The sequence below is a fragment of the Scyliorhinus canicula genome, chromosome 6, assembly GCF_902713615.1.
Source record: "Scyliorhinus canicula chromosome 6, sScyCan1.1, whole genome shotgun sequence".
NCBI lineage: Eukaryota > Metazoa > Chordata > Chondrichthyes > Carcharhiniformes > Scyliorhinidae > Scyliorhinus > Scyliorhinus canicula.
In genome coordinates this window covers 91825931-91848092 of record NC_052151.1, presented here as the reverse complement: position 1 = coordinate 91848092, position 22162 = coordinate 91825931, and the positions used below count along the sequence as shown (strand labels likewise).

The 22162-nt window shown below is 45.1% G+C and overlaps 1 protein-coding gene across 1 annotated transcript in view; it reads right to left on the bottom strand.

Annotated features, from left to right (window-relative positions):
* The window catches only part of lama4 (laminin, alpha 4), a 214094-nt gene that overhangs the window by 97975 nt on the left and 93957 nt on the right, over positions 1–22162 (bottom strand). Inside the window, exons 13-17 of the mRNA XM_038799653.1 lie at positions 21609–21802; positions 17070–17186; positions 13269–13417; positions 9655–9796; positions 2225–2321 (exon numbers count right to left, since the gene is read on the bottom strand). Of these exons, the coding sequence (XP_038655581.1) occupies positions 2225–2321; positions 9655–9796; positions 13269–13417; positions 17070–17186; positions 21609–21802 (699 nt within the window). The remainder of the gene's footprint in view (positions 1–2224; positions 2322–9654; positions 9797–13268; positions 13418–17069; positions 17187–21608; positions 21803–22162) is intronic.

Here is a 22162-nt window from a genome sequence, read left to right as displayed (position 1 = left end):
CTTTGGGTGGATGATTATTGAGAAGTGCGCAAATTAATACAAGCCGTGTATTCTTCTTCAGTACCTGACTGAGGTGCAGAGAGACCTGTAAATTTGAATTGCAGCTCAACTCTTTTCAGTTCTCTGAGCTCACTGAAGTTGAACAAGACATGCTAGATGCACAGATTCATATTAAATCTTTGGGAGGCAGTGTTCACACCTCAGTCAAGTGAATAGACCCGGATACAAATTTATTATGATACAGAACTGTGTCCAACTCTCCTGAGCGTTGAATGGGCAAACCAAAGCTGAATTAATGTTGATGACAGCAACAGGCAATTTGTTCAGTATTACTCGGAAATCCTAACATATTTAAACCCAATATTACAGAACAAACTATTTTGACCAATTGATATTGAACAATAAATTACGTTTGTTGTAAGTTCTAATTTGCATGCTTTTTGTCCAATTGAAATGGACATGTGGAATGTAGGATGTCACAGATCGGCTGCACAATTTTCTTTTAGGGGAGGGTGGACAGCCAGAAGTTGTGGTCCACATTGACTTAGGTTGGAAAAGGGATGCGGTCCTGAAAGCAGAATTTAGGGAGTTAGGATGGGAGTTAAAATGCTGGACCCCAAGAACAGTAATCTCCCGGTGCACGTGCTAGTGAGCATAAGAATAGGAAGACTGAGCAGTTCAACAGGTGGCTGGAGAAGTAGAGTAGGAGGGAGCACTTTCGATTTCTGAGGCACTGGGCCAGATCTGGGGCAGGTGGGACCTGTAAAAGAGGGCGGGTTACACCTTGCCAGGATTTGGAAACGTGTTCTCGCAGGGAGGTTTGCGATTCCAGTTGGGGAGGGTTGAAACTGGATTGGCAGGGGGATGGTCACCTGAAGGGACATTCAGAAAGAAGAGAATAATTGGCAATGGGAAATAGGGACGTATTAGCTATTAATGAGGATGTATCAGAGTGTAGTATCAATACTTGAGGGTTTGATAGAATTCGAGTGAGTGAGTCATCGATGGAAGAAGCATAAGAAGAAAAGTAAAAAAGCCGAAATCAGGGTTAATGTGGACGGAATGCGGTTAATAAGATTGGTGAACTACAGGTACATGTTGACAAATGGAATTATGGTATTATACCTGTAACAAAAACCTGGATCACAGAATGGCAGGGCTAGGTGTTAAATATTCCCCTGTACAAGGTGTCTATGAGAGACAGGAAAAGGAGAAAAGGGGTGCAGTGGAGTGGTAGCACCGATTAAAGATGGCATTACACTACTGGAGAGAGGGGAGGTTCCAGAGGAGTCAAGGATGGAGTTTCTGGCTAGAGGTAAGGAATGAAAAAGGTACAATAATTATGGTCGGTGTATTATATAGACCACCAACTAGTGGAAGAGATGTAAGAAACAGAGTTGCTAGAATTATTGAGTAATTAGAAAGGGGAACTTCAATTGCCTAAATATAGACTGGGATAGGGATAGTGCAAAAGAACAAAAAAGGCCAGAGTTCCTGGAGTGTTCAAGATAATTTTCTGCAGCCGTATCTTTCCCGTCCAATGAGAGGGCATGAACTGCTGGGCCTGATTCTGGGGAATCACAGAGACAGAGCATTTAGCTTACCATTGTATCATATGGTTTAGGGTGGCCATGGAAAAGGACAAGGAGCAATCCAGAGCAGGGATAATTAACTGAGGGAAAACCAACTTCGATAGGATAGGAATACATCTGAGTCGAATGAGTATGAATCAAATGTTGGCAGAAAAGACAGTGGCTGAACATTCCACGATAATGAAATGAAAATTGCTTATTGTCACGAGTAGGCTTCAAATTAAGTTACTGTGAAAAGCCCCTAGTCGCCACATTCCGGCACCTGTTCGGGGAGGCTGTTACGGGAATGTCAAAATATATTCCCTTGAAATGAAAAGATAGGACAAATAAATCCAGAACATTTCAGATGACTCCTGGGTTCAATTTAACAACGATAAACTGTCTTGCCTGAAACTGATGGGAATTAAGTTGTTTGTGTTTGTAGGAATTAGGCCAGGAACTGAATGCAGCCGGGGAGCTCAGGAATGGTCTCAGGCATAAGGTTAATGCTGGGAGGTTGGTGGTGAGGGATACTGGGAGGGGGAGGGAAGGTGTTACAGTGGTGCTGGCCATGAGAGGAAACTGTTGCAAGGAGAGTACAACTATTCCTTGAGAGGTCTGAAAGCAGTCTGAGTATAACTGAATATACTTACTGTCCTCCATGGCTACAGCTAATTCCTTCACTTTCTTCAGAAGTATCTCACTGCTGTTTCTGAGCCAAGTGCTCTGTGTTTGAATTCCTTCCACAGCCTGTAAACAATCACATGTTCAACACACTCAGTAGCGTTCCTTTTTTGGACAAGAGATGTTTCGATCAGTCTCAACTGTCTTATAGAGTTCACATCATGAATTACTGCTCTCTTAATCGGAACCAAAGCATTAGTTTGGATTTTCCTTTTTGCAGTATTTTTCTGACAGATTCGGACTTCTGCATACTCTCTGACACCTCTGTAACATGGACTCATTTGCTTGTGTTGGAATTTATCATTCAATAGTGGAAGGCTTTTGGCAAAATTCCAGGAGTGTGTACTCTAGGGCGTCTGAGGAAACTCTAGTAATGTTACTGTTGGAACATCACAATATGGAGTTGAAAGAATCAACGGCGACAAAGTCCGAACTGGGCAGGAGCAGCAGCCTTACAGAGACTAAAGGCAGACAGGCCTAGATTTAAAGTCACATTCAGAAGATGGCACATCCAACAGCGTAGCACTCCTTTAGTACTGTACTGTAGTTTCAGGTTAGATTATGTGCTTAAATCTCTGGAATTAAGTCTGAATTTATAACCTTCTGACTCAAAGGAGCAAGTGCCACCTCGGAGCCAAGGATGATGATGCCATTTCTTACATTAGGTGAGGAGGGGTCAAAAGGCTCCTTTTTTCTATCTCCTCTTTTGACTACGGCATTTTTTTTTTCATTAGAAAAGGATATACTTGTCAATCCAATGAGTACTTAAGAGGTTATCTTTATTACACATAAATTGGTCAAGGAAAATAAAACATGCTTCAACTTTGATACACACACACACATGCACATACATACACTTGAAGTTCACATGCACATAAGGACAGATTACAAAGTGGGGAAGGATAGATTGGTCAAATTTATATTCAAAAGAAGATGGGAAGGGGTGCGTGGTGGTGGGGTGGGTGGGGAGGGGTGGGGGTGCCTCTAAACTGCTTGACCTCAGTTCTGTTGTGAAAATATGTGCTTAAAATAGACAAAGGTTTGGCTTGTCATGTGACCTTCCTTCTCCAACTGCCAGGCTATCCAAATAATGTCAGTGTTTGAATATTGCAAGTGTAGCTTGATGAGCTAATGTCTAGAAAGCTTTCTTAGCCAGGGTCCCATTTTCCAAACAATTAGTCTAAGTAGCCATCTCCAACAGTTGAATACTTCAAGTGGTTGCCATTATGCCTTGTTAGGAGATGGGAGGCCTTCACATTCTCCTGAATTGTGATTGTTGGTTTAACTGTCTCCACTGTAAATGTGGAATATATAGCATTGATAACCATCTTTGGCTGTAATCTCAAATCACCTTAGTTGCTGTGTTTTTTAAAAGTCTGTTTTTAGAAGTTCAATTCAGGTTTCAGCGAGTTGATTAAAGATCATTATTTGACATAAAGCAGTCTTCATGACATTATAATAATGTTCATCAAATATTTTGAAAAAGAGACATCTTGCACTCAACAGGGCATTTCACAAGAATACCAATATAAAGGGAAAACAACTATTTCGACTCTATGAGAAGATAGTACTGATTGGTTAGCAAGTGGAACCTGATTGGTAGAGGCGTTGGCCTGGAGAATGCAACAGTTGATGCTGATTGACAGTTAGCTGCCAAGCATTGTTTGAATTTTAAACCAGGCAATCTGATACCAATTGGTCATGACATTGTCTTGAGGAATGAGTCAGCATTCTCACTTTTGTTTTAGCTGAAACAGGGCAATGTGTGCACCTATTCTTTCTGTACAAACATCGTGAAATGAAAAATGAAAAAATGAAATGAAAATCGCTTATTGTCACAAGTAGGCTTCAAATGAAGTTACTGTGAAAAGCCCCTAGTTGCCACATTCCTGCGCCTGTTCGGGGAGGCTGGTACGGGAAGTTGTTGAAGTTGATCCAAGAAAACAATGCTGAAAATTTGGCCCCTAGTCTTCTATAGCAGTGTTTCTTCCGTGCCTAAATGCACATTGTGCCACTAAATGTTCTGTTGCAAGTGCTATGGGAGGTGATGCAGGCAAAATACAGCCAGTTAACTGTTCATCTATGACAGCTAGTGCAATTTTCATTAATCAACTCCATACACCTCAGCAGATTTTATTTTGCATTATGAATGGGTGTAAGTGATTCCTGGACATCTGTGGTCAAATAGCAATGTATGTTGGAAAGTAGGTCTTGTGGTGTTCTTTGTGTTACTTATTTCAGGATGGTTGGCATGGTGTTCACAAAGACCACAGTATAGATTTAATTAAACAAAGCTATGATTTTATTTACACTACTAAAACTTGGATTCAACACTTAGTCCTTAAGAATACAGATTTGACCAATAACATCTAACTACACTCATCTACTGCTAATCTCACTACAGGTAGAATCCAAAATCTAACCTTGCTCACACTATCTGCTCTTATGACCTTCACTAGCTTTCTCCTGCATACACTCCTCCCCTAAGGTCTAGCATCACTCCCTTTATAACTGTATCTGCAGCTCCCTCTAGTGGCTACTTTCGGCACTACATTAACCCTTGTATTGCTGATAATTATGATAATACCACAGGTCTGACAAGGTTTGAATACCTAACTGCTTCAGAAGACTATGCTGGACAGGTGGCTGGCTGATGCCTGGCCACAACTTTCTCCTTCTTACCCATGCCATGTGGCTGACCATGTGCTACATCCTCAACCTGCTATCCAGATCCTTTACAAAGAGCAACTGTGTTTGTACTTGATAAAGTGTATTGTGAATTGTTGGTTTTCTCAGTGATAGCAGCTGTTTCAGCAACTTTCCATTTCTTTTTTTAATAAATTTAGACTACCCAATTCATTTTTTCCAATTAAGGGGCAATTTAGTGGGGCCAATCCACCGACCCTGCACATCTTTGGGTTGTGGGGGCGAAACCCACGCGAACACAGGGAGAGTGTGCAAACTCTGCACGGACAGTGACCCAGAGCAGAGATCGAACCTGGGAGGCAGCAGTGCTAACCAATGCGCCACTGTGTTGCCAACTTTCCATTTCTAAGACTACATAGCCCATCCACTTTAGCAATCATCCAATTTTCAGCTTATCGATATACGACCGTTCATGTTACCAAGATCAAAATTTCCTCTAGAATGTCAATATAGTGCCTCAAATAAGCACCTTCATTGAGCAATACTGTCTATGGCTGTGCCTGTCACAGAGTAAAGTAAAGTCACCATAGTCCCAGTGACATTGGCTGTTTTCCCCTTTTGAGGGGAAGAGCTGACTGGTGGTGATTTTACCTGAGGATCACCACACCTCAGATGAGGGCAAGGTTGAGAAAGTGGGCCTTCATGAATAACCTCAGCTGGTACAGGAAATGAACCATGCTCTTGGCGTCACGCTGCATTAAAAACCAGGGGCGCAATTCTCCGACCTCCACGCCAGGTGGGAGAATCGCGGGAGTGCCGGGCGAATCACGCCACACCACCCTGGCACCCCCCTGCGATTCTCCCACCTCCCCCAAAATGGCGTGTCGCGTTTTGCAACAGGCTGCTTGGAGAATCGCCGCTCGCCGATTTCCCGGCCCAGATGGGCCGAGCGGCCTGTCGAACCCGACCGGTTCATGCTGGCGCCAACCACACCTGGTCGCTGTCGGCGTGAACATCGCGTGACCGCTGCATGTGGGGCCTGTGGGGGGGCGGAGGGAGGATCGAGCACCACGGGCAAGCTCAGGAGGTGTCTGGCCCGCGATCGGTGCCTACCGATCGTCGGGCCAGCATCTCTAAAAGACGCACTCTTTTCCCACCGCCACCCCGCAAGATCAAGCCTCCATGTCTTGCGGGGTAGCGGAGGAGAAGACGGCAACCGCGCATGCGCGGGTGACGTCACTTAGGTGTCGCCGGCTGCGTCATTCCGGCCGCGCCACTTTGACGCAAGGGTCAATGCCCAGCGCGCAAAATTCACGCGCCGCCGCTCCTAGCCCCCCAGGGGGGAAGAATAGGGGGCAAGGAGCGGCCTCCGACGCCGGCGTGAAACACTCCGGGTTTCACTCCGGCGTCGGCTGTTTGTCTCCCTTTGGGAGAATTTTGCCCCAGCTGTCCAGCCAACTGACCTAAAGCTTGGTATTATTTATAGTTTTTTAAAAATATTTTTCATTCTCCTTTTTTACATTTTCTCCCAAATTTACACCCAACAATAAACAATAATCAGTACCAAATGTAATGCCAATCCCATATCGCTAACAACAATCCCATACTCCCACCAAACACCAGACATTAGCCCGCATGTTAACATTAACAAATGACAAAAAAGAATCAGGAAGGAATCAGGTATTATTGATAGTTACGTTATATACAACCATCGGTAGATCCTTACTGGATAGCTTTTCGGTCGGTGACTTGCTGTCTGACCTTTTATACATACCTGAATGGACTTCCCCCGCTCCTCAGCGGGGGAGCCCATACTCGTGAGAACCATGGGGAAGATAATCATTCCCACCCCATACATCCCGTGTGGGATATGACACAGTGCTTCTGTGAAATTAGAAATGGATGATGGTTGCTCAATTTTCACTCCCTCACAGAGTCGGTCTTTCTTCAGCTGTCCTCTGACCGTGTCTCCATGGCTGCACACCTGAGGCAGAGGTACACCACTGTGCTGTTAGGGAGGGAGTCCCAGGATGTTGCCCCGGCAACTATGAAGGAACGGCGATATATTTTCAAGTCAGTGTGCTGAGTAACTTGGAGGGGACCCTCCAGGTTGTGGGGTTCCCAGGTATCTGCTGCTCTTGTCCTTCTAGATGGTAGTGGTCATGGGTTTGGAAGGTGCGGTCGAAGGAACTTTGGTGAGTTACTGCATCTTGTAGATGGTACACACGGCTGGCACTGTTCATCGGTGGTGGAGGATTTGAATGTTTGTGGAAGGGCAAGCAATCAAGCGGGCTGCTTTGACTTGGATAGTGTTGTACTTCTTCCGTGTTGTTGGAGCTGCACTCATCCAGGCAAGTGGAGAGTATGCCGTTACCTTCCAGACTTTTGCTGTGTAGACAGTAGACAAGCTTTGGGGTGGGGGGGGGGGGGGGGGGGGGGGGGCGGGAGGTGAGTTACTCGCTGTAGAATTCCTAGCTTTTGACTTGCCTTAGTAGCCACAGTATTATGGTTGGTCCAGTTTATGGTATCATCATAAATGTAAGAACAGCAAGGGTTAATGAAATGTCTAGAATAGCCACTAGAGGGAGCTACAGTTCAAGTACATAAGGCATTGATGTGATGCTAAGCCTTGGGGGGCAGAGAATAGTGCAGGAGTTAGCTGGAGACAGACAGAAGTAAAGATCGTGGGTGGTATTCTCCCCCCTCCCCCCCCCCCCCACGCGGGTGGGAGAATCGCAGGGGCGCCGCGCGAGCCACGCCACGCCATCCCGACACCCGCACGCGATTCTCCCACCCCACACTAAACCAGCGGCAGGAGAATCGCGCTGGGCCGTTTGGAGAATCGGCGCAAACATGACCGGCGATTCTCCGGCCCGCATGGGCTGAGTGGCCGGCGAAGAAAATGACAGTCCCGCCGCTGCCGTCCACTCCTGGTCGCTGCCGGCGGGAACTCTGCGGGAACGGTGGGGGGGGGGGGTGGCCTGTGGTGGGTGAGGGGTCTCCTTCACTGGGGGGGGGGGGGGGGTGGCCTCCGATGGGGTCTGGCCCGCGATCGGGGCCCACTAATCGGCCTCCCCCCCCCGGCCTACTTCCTGGCACGACCGGCCCCTGGACACCGACCTCTTGTTGGGTCAGGGGCGGCGCGCGTAATAAGTTCCCCGCACATGCGCAGGATGGCCCAGCCCAACTGCGCTGCCCCAACTGCGAATGCGCGGGTCCGCGCAGCGCCCATTTGGCGCCGGGTAAGGAGGCTGGAGGCGTTCACGATGGCGCGGGCACTTGGTCCGCGGAGCGGAGAATCGCCCCCAGTGTGAGTAAGAACAGATCATAGTTTATAACAGTATAGAGATTAGTTGTGGATGAGTGTACTTCATATGTTAATAATCAACTGTGTATTGTTTAGGAGTATGTGTTGAATCCAAATTAGTGGTGTTGGATATTGTCCAGTTCTTGTTGCATTTGGACATGGATAGCTTCATTATCTGAGGAGTCACAAATGGTGCTGAACATTGTGCAGCAATCCGCAAACATCTCCACTTCTGACATTATGATGGAAGGGAGGTAATTGATGAAGCAGCTGAAGATGGTTGAGCCTAGGACACTACTCTGAGGAACTCCTGCAGTGTGTCCTGGCGCTGAAATGATTGACCTCCAATCACTACAACCTTCTTCGTTTGTGCCGGGTGTGACCCCAACTAGGAGAGGGTTTTCCCCCTGATTTTGTTAGTTTAGTTAGGGCTCCTTGATGCCATACTCGGTCAAGCACTATCTTCATCTCAAGGGCAGTCACTCTCACCTCACCTCTGACATTCAGCTCTATTGTCCATGTTTGAACCAAGGCTGTGATAAGGTCTGGAGCTGAGTGTCCCTGGCTTGATAGCACTGTTGATGATAAATGTTCCTTTGCATTAATGAATGTGGCTCCCCACTGGAAAACCCATGTGTGGTATTAAAGTGCACAGTGAACCTATTCAGATCAATACAATTGGCTGTTAAGTTGTTTTCTTTGGGTCCTTCGAAAGCCCACAGTCTTCAATTTTAAACCTTGAGAACAAACCAATAATATTATCTAGATTATTGAGTGGTTTCAATGCACGTATCACCATTGTATCACTATGCAGTAATACTCATTGAATTCTGAAGCAATATGTCAATTCTAATGGACACGACTCCTCTGTCAAGCACCTTTTTGGGGTAGTCCAAGCTTAGACAACAGAGTGAAATTGAGATGTGACTCAGCTGCTGTAGATTTTTGCAGCCTGATTTTCCTTCCATTTAACACCGAGACAAAATCTACCAAATTTCATCTTGGTGCTAGAATAAAGAGAATACTGCAAGAAAAATGTATTGCTGAATAGAACTGTTAGTAAATCTGTATCCGTAATAATATAAACAGTTTCCATGTTTGCAATAAGTTCAGCAATTATGCCAACAAATCAGCACATTTTACCAATTTCATCCAGCGATTACATGCACGGCGAGCATGTGAAATAGAAATATTTCATTGCCATAAATAGGTTGGAGTTAGACTACACGTCGTGGTTTACACTACATGCAACATCTGTGTTACCTGGCTTCTATTTCTTAGTGTTCTTTGCTATATCAATAAGCACAATTCACTCTCATTTGAATGAAAAATAAATGCAGTTGAATATAATTGTGCCCATTAAACACAGTTAAATGTCAATGGTGTAACTGAAGTGTGTGTATTTTGTTTACAGTGCATTCTGCAAAATAAATATAAAACACTTACATCTTCAGCCCTCTGTGCAGCATTGAGCAGAGTAGTTGCATTCTTTTCAGCTTCTGCCACATATTGGACAATATTATCATAGACATTTGAAGCATTTATAGCCCTCTGGACAATACCATTTGCATCAATACTCGTCAAAATACTGTGAAGAGAACAAATTCATTTTTCACTCATTTTGTACATGATATCACATAAGAGCTGACTCTAATGGGTGGGACCCTTGCAGACAGGGGATTAAGAGGGAGGAATGGTTCCACAGCACATTCCTGATGCATTCCTTCACCAAAAAACATTACTTGTCTGAATTCAGGCATGGGCTAGCTGCCTGCTCCAGAGAAGCAGGGACCTAATTAAAATGGCAGAATAATGCTCTGATTTTGCCTTTGGAATGTAAGTGTCGGTTTAACTGGGCTGATTAAGGTCAGCACAGTCAACTGTTGACCGTGCAGGTTCTGGGCGACAGGAGGCCTGGCCAAGTTTCCTTCATGTTTCATTTTTTCATGTTTCCTTGGCCAGGAGGGGGATGCATACAATTACAAACTCTGAACCATTGTTTCAGGCATTTTAAACTGAGTCCAATGACATTAATAAACCTTTTTTGCTACACCTGCATGATTTCAAATATAACTATCATCATATGACGGAAAAATACATTCAAGCAAATTGCCACATGTTGTCATATAAATAAGTGTAAAACCTAAAAAGAGCAGATTGCTTGGCTTTAATGTCAGATTCCGTCACAGCAATGTTGGGCTCGAACTAGGTCGGCCTTTTACAGCTCTTGTTTCCCATATGTTCAGAGTATTGTGAATGATGCTTCAAAGTATGTTTCATTTCACTTCTGTATTCTGTGGAAATGCTGATGAGTGTCTGTTGAAGTGACTCCAGGAACTGTTGGTACTTATCTGGGTAAGAAGTATCCCTGACATTCGAGGACTGCATTTCTGCTTTCAATAGAAAAGCTTCAATGATTGAATCGTAACCCTGGTGCACACCATGGAGTGATCGGTATAGCAGTCAGTGATCTGGTGATGACCTTTGTTGAGAATGCTGTTGTGTCACAACTGGTGATGATCAGATCCAGCTGGTGTCAATGCCCTGACCTTGGATATCTCTAGGACTCTTTGTGCCATGGTTTGATCGGGAGATGTTGTGCCCGCATTCACCGTCAACAAGAACAGCGACACGGGTGCAGCATAACGCAAGAGTCAGGAAACGAGATTCTCATTTCCCGATTTCCCCCGCTGCTCTCTGGTGAAGTACAGGGATCCCCGAAACCTCATTTTTATAAATTTCACTACAATTAACTATAACTAAAGTGCTTCCTAGCAATATACTTCCATCTCATTAAATATTCATACCTCGCTGATGTGTCGTCACGTCAGCGAGTTGCACAACAGCTATTTCCGAATGTGAAGCAGTCGAGGGAATCCCACCGGGGGCGGCAAGAATAGCCATCGGAGGAGAGGGACATGCCTGGCACTGCCCCTGGCACCTGGTGCCGGGGGCAATACCGGGGCGGGCCTACTGGGAAGACCAATTGGGGGTGGGGGGGGGGAGCACCTGATAATTGTGGGGGGAGTGGAGAGAGCACCCAAAACCTTTGTGGTGGTTGGGGGGTGGGGCGGGGGGTTACTGGAGTAAGCGTAATGACAGTTCCGATTACCCTTTAAAGATGGTGCCATTATCTCTGTGGAGTCAACCTTGCAGGCTTGATTAGCAACCCCTCCTTCCCCGGCCAGATTAGCTGCATAAATCAGGTGTCACCCCCTCCCCCACCCTCCCCTGCCGATTTTCTTTTGTCAGAATGGCTTAACATCCAGTCTAAAATCCCGCCAATGTATTTGGAGAGATACACATCAGTTTTCAGTTAGAGCCTGATTGACAATTAGGGGAAAATTGTTAGGTACACAAAGGTCAGGGTAGCAGAAAATCTCACCTAGTCTTTGCCCCTTTTCATTTATCTTTCCCGAGCTGGTAGTTTGACGTGGCAGGGCAATGCTTCATGTGTGAAAACATTTTTGTCGGGAAAGATACTGGACAGGATTCTCTGTTTGGGAGACTGTGGGTGGAATTTTTCAGCCGTGCCTGCCTGGTCACTGGAAATTCCTGCCCGAGGTCAATGGACCTTTATATGGTCCCTGTCCCATCCATGGCGGGCGCGGCCGAAAAACCCAGCCGAGGTTCTCCTGCTGGAACTGAATTGCCCGCAATGCAACTGCCCCCCACCCCACACCCCCCGCTCCGCAGCGCAATTCAGGGTCCCCAATGAATTTTCTATATCATCCCCCCAAAGCACCCCCCCCAGAACAAGGGTGACCCGACCCCCCTCCATCTCAAGCGGCCCCCACCAGAGACTCTCTTATTAAAAAGACCCCCCATTTATCCCCTAATTAAGGAACCCTCCCAGAAGAGAGACTACTGTCCACATAAGAGATTAGCCTGTAAAACTGGAGCCCATGTGATTAGGAGTAGTGTATTGAGATGAATAGAAAACTGGTTGGCCAATAGGAAACAAAGAGTAGGAATAAATAGGTATTTTTCCAAATGGCAGGCAGTGACTAGTGGGTGTACTGCAGGGATCAGTGCTCGGACCTCAGCTATTCACAGTGTAATTAATGATTTAGATGAGGGAACTAAATATAACATCTCCAAATTTGCAGATGAAATAACGCTGGGTGGAAAGGTAAGCTGCTCACGTGAGCATTGTTGGTCTATTTAAGCTACTGAAGCAGCTCAGTGTGATCTCCTATTTCCATGACAGCATGATTGTTAGTTACAACGGGAACACTTTGTGATCTGCTGTGTGGTCAACCAGTTTTTTGCTCTGGTGCCAATACTATTTTGAATATTTTTATTTTCCTGCTCCCACATGTCTTCAGACCAACTGCCAGATTTGATGGAAAGATGTTCGGTCTTTCTCGCCTAAGATCCAAGATAATTGAGTGATTGACTAATTATGCATCAAGTCTTCATCAGAGAATTGTTCTACATTGACGATGCCGCACTAACGTTCCATACTGAGGAACGCCTGCAGTGGCAAATGGACAGTCTCACTTACACCTGTAAAGAGTTTGGTTTGACCGTCAGTACAAGGAAGACAGATGTTATGTTTCTGGATGTTGCCATACACCCAAAAATCAGCATTAATTAACAATGCAAGGCTGGAGGTTGTTCGTAGATTCTCATACTTAGGCTACACAGTTGCCTGAAAACTCACCTTTTTGCTAAAATCTACAAACATATTGCAAAAGCTGAAGCTGTTATGTCCAAATAGTAAGAGTGTGGAACACCAGTAACTTGACAGATAACACCAAACTGTGAGTCTATGAAACCTGCATCCTCAGCGCACTTCCCAATGTGGTGAAACTGAGGCAGCATTTGCGAGACAGGAGGAAAGGCCAAACATTTTTCACAGTTGTACCTCAGTCCAATCCTTGGCATCTCTTGGCAGGACAAGATCACCAATGCAGAGGTCTGTGAACATGCTAATTCCACTAGCATGTGCACCAAACTCTTATCTTTTCTTTCTATTATTCATTTAATTGCTGTTTTGAGCAATATTTTCACTGTCCCAAAAATGTTTGACATAGACATTGGCTAGCACAACTTACTTGGTCAATTCTAAGGAAAGCTTATGAAGCACTTCAGCGTAGTCTATAGCACGGAGAGCCAGGGGTTTGTCGTACGTAGAGAGATTAGTCAGTTTCTCATTCAATAATTTATGAGCACCATCTACTGAGGCATGGAATGTAGTCAGATTCTGAAACAAACACAATTCAAAAAAAGCAAAACAAGTCTTTTTTTATTCCTCTTGACAAGAAGTAAAATTTTGCAAGCATTTTTTGATATTTACTATAATAGTTTGAAGTCATTAAAAATTTCAATATTTTCAGAGAGAGGGGATGAAGGGCTTTGAAAACATCTTGAATTCTGAACACTTCCCCTTTATTGAAAACTGCTGATCAGTAGTTCTCAGCCTTAAAACTGAGGTGTTGTGTGCTAATCGATTGTTTATAAAGCAGATGAAAAGAAGGAATCCACCCGTAAGCAGACAATTCCAGTGGCTGCAATTTGTTTTCAACCCCACCTAATTGCTGAGACCAAAACAAATTCATCTTAAACCCAAATTTTCCTCATTATTTCTATGTTGTGGCATCTATGTACACTGTTAGAACAGAGTTAGCAGGTTGCCTGTGATTTTACAGTATCCGTTGGTGATGGGCGTAATAGGTGAGGTTTTCTTATTTGTTCAGGGGCTGTGGGCATCACTGGCTGGATCGGCATTTATTGCCCATCCATAATTGCCCTTGAGTGACCATTTCAGAGGGTATTTAAGAGTCAACCACATTTCTGTGGGTCATATGTAGGCCAGACCATGTAAGGCCAACATTTTTCCTTCCTTATTGGACATTAGTGAACCAGGTGGGTTTTTACAACAATCAACAATAGTTTTGTGGTCATCGTTAGATTTTTAATGCCAGAATTTTATGGAATTCAAATTTCACCACCTGTCATGGTAGAATTCGTACCCAGCTCCCTACAGCATGGCCTATTCCATGACTGTGCAATTTTTGTATTTCCAAAGGGTATGGCTGCATTCTGTCAGAAGTCCTCATCCAGCACTACCAACTTGGACTAGATACCTAGTTCCATTGTGGAACTAGGTATCTGCTGCTCCTTCTCAATTTTCATGGAGTTGGGCCATGCTTTTAATGATTAGTGACTCATGGCCCTTGAAAGGAGTCATGAACCCTGCTATGCAGAAGGGAAACCTTTTAAAAAATAAGTTCAAAACATCCCCCTCATACCCCCTAGTTACAAAGAACTATTGATCCTCTCATGCCCTCTAGGCCCTTCCACCCACCCACTATGCCAGGTTTTGTCCTTCTGTCCACCCTCTGTGAGCCCACATGTCCGCATGTCAGGCTCTCCCACCCCTCCACCCCCATCAACCTCCTCATGCCCCATATGCCAAGTTCTGCACTTTCAAGCCCATTGACTCACTGTATACATTCTAGAACCAATGAACCACAGTATCCCTTTTAATCTCATAATAAGGGCTCACCCATTTAATACAGATGAGGAGGAATTTTGTCTCACAGGAGAGTAAAAAGGGGGCATTCCTTACCGTAGGGGGCTCTAGTGGCTGGGTCATTAAGTATGTTCAAGGCTGAGATAGACAGATCTTTAATCAGTAAGGGAATCAAGAGTTATGGGGATAAGGTCTGAATGTGGAGTTGAGGATTATCACATCAGATCAGTCATAATCGTGTTGAATGGCAGAGCAGACCCGATGTGTCAATTGGTCTACTTCTGCTCCTATGTCTTATGGTCAGTGTACAGTGGAATGTGTAAAAAAAACTTTTTAAAAATGTACTCTCCATTGATAAATTTCTCCTTTCCCGGTGGCACAGTGGTTAGCACTGCTGTCTTGCATCACCAGGGACCTGGGTAAGGTTCCGACCTTGGGCTGACTGTCTGTGTGGAGGGCACTTTTCCCCCGTATCTGCATGGGTTTCCTCCGGGTGCTCCGGCTTCCTTCCACAGTCCGAAGATGTGCAGGGTAGGTGGATTGTCCATGCTAAATTGCCCCTAAGTGTCCATAGATGTGCACGTTCGGTGGGGTTACAGGAATAGGCTGGGGCAGTGGGCTAGGAAGGGCGCTCTTTCAGAGGTTCAGTGTCGACCTGATGGACTGAATGGCCTCCCTCTGCACTGTCAGGATTCTGTGGATCGCGACTGAAAGCTAATAAATGTTAATCATCGAGGCCCTTGTTCCAAAGAAATTCTGAAGTAGAATCACATTGGACTCAGAATAATAATTTACAGATGCTACCAGAACTGCTGATTTTTTTTCCAGTACTATTTGTAGTTTTTATTACAGGACATTTAAAAAAGTTATTTCATGAATGTGGGCTTTGTTACTTATTCCTAATTGGCCTTGAACAGAATGGCTTGCTTGGATATCACTGAGGGCAGTGAAGAGTCAACGACATTCTTGTGGATTTGGTGTCAAGTGTAGGTTAGACTGGGTAAGGAGGCAGCTTTCCTTCCCTAAAGGACAGTGAAGCAGATGGGTTTTTACAACAATTGACAATGGTTTCATGGCCACCATTAATGAATCGAGCTTTATATTTCCCAAATTTGTTAACTGAATTCATTTTCCACCAGCTGCCATGGTGGGGAATGTGAACCCATGTTCCCTGAGCATGAGTCTGGTTCTCTGGATTACCAGTCCAGTGACATTACCACTACTCCATATCTCCAAAATTGAAACTGAGACCTTGGGAAGAACTTTTCCGATTGCAGGGTTTCCCACCCATCACCATTGAAGTTGGCAGGAAACACATATGTCCCATAGACATTGGAGGTGGGACTTCTGCCCCTCTCTCAGATAGAAGTCCTGTCTGAGAGATGCCTTTGAGTGGTGTCCACTGTTGGGACTAAAAGCAGTCCCAGAGTCAAAGTGCTGGAGCTAGAACGCAGGTTAGTGCCAGGGGATGTCATGCCAGTGCAGCAAGGATGGGGGTAAGGTGAGTGGGGGTTAATGTTTGATGAGCAGGTGAAGAGGGAGCATACAGAGATCCAGACCTTTGGGGAGGGTGGGAGGAATGAGGGCAGAGGGTGCCTAACATATACAAAGGGGCTAGTGATGGAGATGCACCCCCCCCCCCCCCCAGCCTGTGCCGAAGCAGAGTAACCGGCTGAGCTTCCCCATCCCTCAACTTCTCCGGCTCACCCCAACATTGAAGCTGGGTGGGAAGCAGCCCTTAAGTGGCCATGGGATGGCCATTTAAAAGCCTTTATTGTGGCACGGAAGGGGTGTATACCCTAGGCTTCTCCCGCACACCACCACACTCACCCCTGTACAATTGTGGGCAGGTTAGAGTGGTGGGAAGAGCACCCACTTGCAAACCTATCAGCGAGGGTCAATAACAATCTGCCCCCTTTTTTTGCCACATGACACTATTGAAAAGGACTATGGGACTATCCTGGTGTCCCAACCATTAATTCTTCTTTAAGCAGTTATTGATTTAATTGATGTTGTGGGATTATGATTGCTATGATTAACTATGTAACTATGAATACACTTCAAATGTAATTATAGTTGAGCATTCTACACAGGTGTGCTGAGAGTCTTGGAAGTAGGGTATCTGCATACTGCCTCTGCTGTCCATCATATAACAATCTTATAGGCAGGTAATATATAACAATGACCATTTAGAAGGGAATCATCAATGACAGCCAGTAGGAAGATTTCTCTTGAACTCCATTTATTGCATAATCATACACCTGTCAATAACTTTTTAATATAAATATTGAACAGCAGCCACATTCTTTGTGTGGATCTAATAAAATGTATTTCACACCTACGAAGCATTCACTAGTTATTAAAGTTTGTCTTGTCTTACCACAATCTTGTTGTCGAGCTCTGATATAGCAATCTCTGTGTCTATCAAGCCATCATTAGCCATTTGAAGGGTCATGTTAACAGCATCAAAATGTTTGTTTAATATTTTTCGTCGTCTCTGTGGAAGAAGCGAAGTATTTAGAAAATTCACATGAACGAATAATTTATAATTGAAGAAATATTTCAGGGCATTTTATAAATGCATTTATACAGTTTCTCTTATGAATTGCCTGGTAATGTAATACCAAATGTGCCAAAATGACATGAAAAGAAATGCAAAGCTGTATGTACAAAAGCTTTATTATTTTTGCTATTTTTTAATTGGATATTCTGCTGAACCAAAAAAGATGGCTGCTACAAGTTACATGACCAAAAGGAATTACAACAACAAAAGAATCCTCCTCTCATCATTGTGGAATCGCATACCTACGTGTAGGACATTATAGTTATGAATCCTGGATCTTGCCAATTGACACCTCGTACATAATAATAATAATTTTTATTGTCACAAGTAGGCTTACATTAACACCACAATTAAGATACTGTGAAAAGCCCGTAGTAGCCACATTTCGGTGCCTGTTCGGGTACACAGAGGGTGAATTTAGAATATTAATATTACTTAACCTAGGACTGTCCACGTCCATTTCAGAAGGAACAATAGACATCATTTGCATCTATGTAAGCTTACTCCTCAAGCAAAGTCAGTGGGTCTGCCTAGATAGTGACTTCCTGATGCAAGAACCTCAGCATGGATGGTCTCTTTCGACCATGGCCTCTTTCGAAACATATTGGCTGAGATATTATCAGTCCTGAAATCCAAGCCAGTTCCAGATATTGGATAATCATCCCTTTTGAAATGATTGTGGATAAAGAAATAGTCACATGACTTGAGTGACCATTTTGATATCTCTAAATTCCTTTGAGAATTACTCAGTCTGCTGTTTAACATTCAAGTGGTGAACCACTATGAAGCAGAGTTATAGGCTGAACAAGAATTATAGCCTGCTCCTCAAAGGTGGTCTCTAATGGACAATTTCCATTGCCTGCAGAACTGACTCAGTCTTTGTGTGCCAACTTCACCTTGTGGTATCAGGGCTATTATAAAGAGAACCCTGATATTCAGCCAGCTGAATTTGAACTCCTGTGCAGAATAACTCCTCATTGCACGCTGACTCTGGACTATGGTAATCACGTGAACTAATATTAATTGATGTGGTTCTTGTACTGTTGCTATCTCTGGTTGTACAACTTTCTTTTCTCTACCCCTCTTACGGCCGGGATTCTCCGCAATCGGCCGGGAGGGCAGTACCGGCGCCAAAGAGTGGTGTGAACCACTCCAGCATTGGGCCGCCCGGAAGGTGCGGAATTCTCCGCACTCCCAGGGGCTAGGCCGACGCTGGAGTGGTTGGTGCCGTGCCAACTGGTGCTGAAGGGTCTCTGCTGGCCAGCGCGAGTTGGCGCATGCGCAGGGGCTTTCTTCTCCGCGCCGGCCATCGTGGAGTCTTACAGAGGCCGGCGCGGAGGGAAATAGTGTCCCCAGGTCACAGGCCCACCCGCAGATTTGTGGGCCCTGATCGTGGGCCAGGCCAGCCCTGGGGCCGGATCCCCCCCCCCCCCCGAGGACTCTACAAGCCGCCGTCTAAGCCAGGTCTCGCTGGTATGGACTTTGTCTAATCCACGCCGGCAGGACTGACTGAAAATGGGCGACCGCTCGGCCCATCGGGGCCCAGAAAATCGCCGGGGGTGCCGCTGCCAATGGCCCCCGATTGGCGCGCTGCGATCCCTGCCCTGGCCCATAAGTGGAGTGGGACATTGGGAAAACACCTCCCATAGTTTTTGAATGTGAATAATCTAACCTTCTAAGTTAACCATAACACATTTCTGCGAGGTATAAGTAAATTGGATCAGACATACTGAGGGTTCAGGAAATACGCCACAGCATACTTTAAAACTAACTCACTTACTATTGGGACATCACTGTACATTAGGGGCTCACTTGCTTACAGATAGTTGGTGAGAGGAAGAAGGTAGAATTTGCCTCTCCTATCTGTAATACAAGCTTTCATTAAAAGTCATTTCTAACACAATAAAACTGGCTCCTGAATTATAGGTAGAATCAGAAATGAAAAGGACAGGTGAGTATATTGCTCATCCCATATCTGTATCAAAATACTGGCCCATTGAACACCAGGGATTTTCTTTAATTTTGTTTATATCTCTCCTCATGCCTTCGATGAGTTTAAGTGGTTATCAACATTCAGGGTATATCAATGAGCGAGTCATTTAAACTGTATGTCAATTTAACTTTCAGATGCATTCAATAACTTCCCTGTGAGATCATTCATATTTTCTAAAATATAATTTTTTAGACAGAAAATGAAAGTAGATGGAAAATGAATATATTAAATTTAAATCAATTAATATTTTGGTGAATGAGGATAAATTTACCTAAGAGCACAGAATTGGTAAATTTATCTCAAAGTCTTTAAATTCATCGGTTGGAATATATGCAGATATGATATAAAAAAGGCTCAATGTGTCCTCGGTTCTATATTTTCTATGCAGCACTCATCATCGGCACAGAAACTTTCTCAAATAATATATGGTAAATGTTCATACTCTGAACAACCAACCCTCGATATTTTACTTTTCATCTAATGGCCACCCTGGAAGTAGAAAAGTAAATATTGAGCGGAATTCTCTGAGAGACAACGGGCACGATCTAACAGAAAACAATAACAGTCTGTTCTGGGTGGGATTAGCGGTGTTGTTTCCGGCGATGACCCGGTATCTAACAGCACTCTGCGAAGATGCATTGGAGGAGAGGCGGGACACTCTCTTACCCAGAGTGGCAGGAGGCTACAGCCTGCAGATGTAAACTGGGCCTGCGTGAAGGTGGACGAGTGCCATGGGCCTCCAGTCTCCAGGGTCAAAAGAATATTAACGACCTCCTTAGATCAGTCTGGGTGAGACAGCATCTCTGTGCCCCTGTCACCACTCGCACCTCTCATTGTGCATCCTCCCCTTAGATGGCAAACAAGTCCCGCAAAGACGCGATTGTTGGTGAATTGGATATTCTGAATTCTCCCTCTGTATACCCGGACAGGCGCCAAAATGTGGCGACTTGGGGATTTTCACAATAACTTCATTGCAGTGTTGCTGTAAGCCTAACTGTGACACCAATAAAGATTATTATTAAAAAACATCTGCTGGCATCCCCTTCAAATCCCACCCTGCACCAAACCCCAACACTTGTACTGTCCTCTTTGGCCAAGTACCTTGCACGTGCATGCCCCCAGCTAGAGACCTCTGTGTAACTCGTGTCCAAATGTCTCACAATGTTTATTCCTGTTCCCCAGGAGAATCTTGCCCATAACAGAAGGGGGCATGAGAAGATCGAAAGGGGACTGCTGTCGTAAGGGTACTGTACGCCGCTGAGCAGAAGGGTGATGGAGTTAGCCGGGGAGGTGGTCGAGAGGGCTATCTTCCTGGCGTTGGTCAATACGGGTAAACCAAGTGAGCCCCTAATACACACCGATGTCCCATAGCAAGTGAGTTACCCCTCTCCCAACAGCACTCCTTCCCAAGATCTCAATGTGTCCTGTTGTTTGCCTTGCAGGATCACCATCTGGTGTTTCAGGCCCCTCTGGGCTCCAGCACCCCCAGCGCAAGCCCAGTCTGGAGACGATGGTGACTCTTCGGCACTGCACTCCCGTACACCCTCCACCATCCTTGAGACCATCAGCTCGGTGGGGCATTTTAGTGAAAAGGCTCCTGGGACATTTTCTTAAATGTACGTCACACACGCTGTGGCAACTCAGGTGGAGGTAGGAACACCCGAGGCAGGCAGTCAGAGGGCTGCCTGATCCCAAGAGTTAGCTATAGTCCAGACAGGTATCATGCTTCTGGAAAGCATGATCCCAATGATGCTAGAGGTGCAGGCACAGAACCAGGATCTACAGGAGGGGGGGGGGGGGAGGGGGGGGGGGGGGTATCAGCAACTTTCCATCGCCTGCAGAAGGAGTTGGAGGAGTTCAACTGCCTTCAGGTGCAAGAAATCGTGCCAAAATGTGTGGTACCCAGGCCATCACCGAACGGGTGGCCTCCGCTGTGCAAGCTTTGGGTGAGAAAGTCACAGCCAAGAGCCAAGACATCCGAGGCTTGGGGCACACTGTGCAGTTGATGACTGAGACTCAGCACGGGGGAGCGCAGGAATGCCCGGAGAATACTGTATTGGACCCGGTAATCATATGCTAACACGTTCAAATGCCAGCTTTGCATGCCAGCGGGGCGCAGATTGCATTCTCGACATCCGCGGCCCCAGGAACATGGCGTCCGGTCGGGGGCTGGGCATGAACCTCGTTTTTTTGGCAGATGCCGACTCTCGACCCAACCGGTTTCCGTGTTCCCGGCATCACGGGGTGGAGAATCCCACCCATGGTCTCAACAGGCAGATTTACATTTTGCATTTTGTAATATGTAACAAAGTGGAGAGCTAGTATTCAATGTTTGGACTGAAGCATTACTGTATTAGATTCACCTCTTTTCTTTGGTATCCATTAATGTTTTCTCTGTTCTTCTCCTCTGTTTGTTGAACAATCTTGATCACATCTTCAAGTGCCTCCTTCAGGTCTGAGATGTTGGTATTGTAATCAGTAATATTGTCCTGTATTCTATGAATCGAGTCATTGGTTTCCGTCAGCAAACCCTGGAGACCACGAACATGATCCAACACTGAAAAGTAATTAAATATTGAACATCTCTTCAGACTGGTGTTATGAAATGCCCAAACATGCATTAATTGGGAAAATAGGAGGAACTGGAGCAGGGTGACAGAACTGCAGAACAAAACAAACATTTATGGATCAGCTAAAAATAGTCGAAGGACTATTCTCTATTCTAGCCCTTTAAGTACTGCACTTGCATGTACAAAATTGAAAACAAAAAGGATTCTCTGGATTGAAGTTACAATTACGAAAGGTGTTTGTCTACTCACATGAAAGGATGGGAACTTTCACGTATTTCACACAACGTGGTGTTCAGTTATTACCATACCTTTGAATGTATGTTTCTTTCTCAGTGTTAAAAAGATAA